Genomic DNA, 2,500 nt, shown 5'->3' on the forward strand with positions numbered 1-2,500 from the left:
CCTATGTTCATGCTGAGCATTAAAAAGGTAATGTCTAAAAGGTTTTATTGTGTTAATAAAACTCAGAGGTGGTCAAGACTTGGTACACACAGGGATGGAATGTAAAACAATCAGCCATAATGTTATGACTTCATTTTTCATTTTGCATTTTCAACTCTGCCTTGGAAATCAGAGAGGGCTTCTAAAGAGAGAAAGAGACAAAATTATATCAAAGGAAAGGAAAAATTATAAGCTTGACTTATCTTTAATGTTATACATCAAAATGAAATTTCTGTGATATGTGGCGTGTGCATAAACAACACGGGCAGCTTTTGTCTTTGTTGAATTTAAATGGAAAGTCCCTCTAGATATTAATATGTGGACTTCATTTGTTAGCCTGCTAAGTCAGGGACTTATAACAAAAGCTTTGTAAACAAAAGATTAAACTGAATCGAGCTTTAGAAAATGAAAGGAAAACAAGAGTCAAGTAATCACAGATCAGACTGGGGCTGCTTAGATGGAAATCAGGGCAGGCCACTGGAGTGGAAAATGTTTAATTGAACTATTTCATTACGCGGAAGTTTATGTCCCCCTCGCAGAATCCAAAATATTTGTTATCAGAAAAGCTGTTCTTTGCTTCCCTTAAAAAGATGGTCCTTTGGAGATGAGATGTAAAACTTGAGCTGTCTACCCCTTCTCTCACCCTTTGCCCACCTCTGAAGCTGGTCAGGTGCAGGCCTGGGCAGCTCCTCACACCTGTCGGCCCTGTGGTGGGTACAGAGTTTGGGGCATCTGCAATCCCCCCTTCCCAGAGCACCTGCTGCCCCCAAACCAGAACCAGCCCAGTGGCGACCCCACCATGAGCAGGGTGCCACTTGTTCTTTTACTAACCTTGGGTAACCTTTCGGGATCACCCGGATGTCTTGGGATCACTTTCTGCAACCTCTGAAAGCCGTAATCTATGGTTGGTTCATTAAGGGCTGCAACAGGACACAGAAATGTAGATCAGGTTAATTACTTTTATGTCATCCATTACTCGTTTATTGCACTCTTACAAATAAATGTGTAGTTCTCCTGCTCTGATGCTCTCTAAAGCAAGCACCCCTGAATGCTAGCTATGTCTTAAGGAATAGATTTTCCCCCTTTCTTTTGCACATAAAAGCAACGATTATTTCTGATCTATAATTAGACTGGAAGAAAGTCAAAGGGTGACTCAATATATTGTAAAAATGGTAGTGCAGTCACAAAGTTACAGGTCTTGGGGCCATATATAGCAATCACCACCATCACGACGTGATGTCTGCATCACACGGTGCCTTCCACACTGGCCAGGGATTTATGGGAAACTGGCAATTATGACATATGTCCAGCTATTGCTAGCCTCAGATTTATCCCTGTGGTCCTTTTTTGTCTAGCATATTGCCTGAGCACAAACCAGGCAGGAGGAGCACTTATTCTTGCAAAGCTTTAATAATCTGTGAATGGCTGCCTCCAAACTGATGTAGAGCACTATCATTCTACAGCTGCAATCCACCAGCCTCACGAAATTGCTGGCCACAAACAGTAATTAATCTTTTTATCCCTCAAATTGTAATTTTGACTATGAACTGTGCGCGGCCATAAATCAGCGGCACATGCGCTGTGTACACTGCATGAATCACGGCCGGGACTCCGTCCGACTGCACACACTGTGTTTAACAAGCTTTATAAGGAGCCATCGGGCTTTATTATGGCTCTGCCTGACTCCAACAAACACTGAGCCTGGAGGCCCGGGGACACGAGTTAAGATGAAAATACTTATTAGAGTACATTACTTCTTGATGTAGATGGCGTTTTCCGTGGAGTCACTCCACGGTGCGTGGCACAACATAAATCAGAGGTTTTTCAGAGACTAATAAGACCTGCCACCATCTATTCATTACTCTGCCTGCAATTTGGGCCATCACTCATTAGTAATTTGATGATTAACACCCCCCAACTCAGCAGGTCTGCGAGGTGCGGGGGGGATACCAAGACTCCGGCTTCCGGAGAGGGCGGCTAGGGGGCCGCCTTTGCAAGCGCGCTCCAGAATAACTGGTCACCGTGTTCCTCGAGTGCCTGGGTGTTGGCGCATCTTGCAAGCAACGCAGGAAGCCTCGCACGTACACTCGATAATGCGCCCGAAAGTTGAGGACCACAATATGATTTGACATTCCATCATACATCCCGGAGACAAAGGTCCGCACAGGAATGTGAAGTAAGACATTTTCTTGTTAATAAAGCATTGATCCGATGTATTGATTTTACATGACATGGCTTTTGCTGGGATTTTGCCCTCTTTTTTCTTTGCAAATAGTAAAGCTCTTCAAAATGCCTCGGCGTATGTGACATGGCAAAATTTCTAACTCTCTGTGATGTAAATTCTATATGTGTAAAACCACTTCATAATCAGACCATTAATCATCAGAAGCTGTCAGCGTTGACTTGGGGGACAATTTGTCATGTCTCTGCCCAGGCCCCGGCCGGGATGTCAGGCCAAAGC

General features: G+C 44.0%; 1 protein-coding gene across 1 annotated transcript in view; it reads right to left on the bottom strand.

Annotated features, from left to right (window-relative positions):
* EBF3 (early B-cell factor 3) overlaps positions 1-2,500 on the bottom strand; it is a 127,956-nt gene that overhangs the window by 9,550 nt on the left and 115,906 nt on the right. The window contains exon 11 of the mRNA XM_011941956.1: positions 871-959. Coding sequence (XP_011797346.1) covers positions 871-959 — 89 coding nt within the window. The remainder of the gene's footprint in view (positions 1-870; positions 960-2,500) is intronic.

The sequence above is a fragment of the Colobus angolensis genome, unplaced genomic scaffold (assembly GCF_000951035.1).
Source record: "Colobus angolensis palliatus isolate OR3802 unplaced genomic scaffold, Cang.pa_1.0 Scaffold204, whole genome shotgun sequence".
NCBI classification, from domain to species: domain Eukaryota; kingdom Metazoa; phylum Chordata; class Mammalia; order Primates; family Cercopithecidae; genus Colobus; species Colobus angolensis.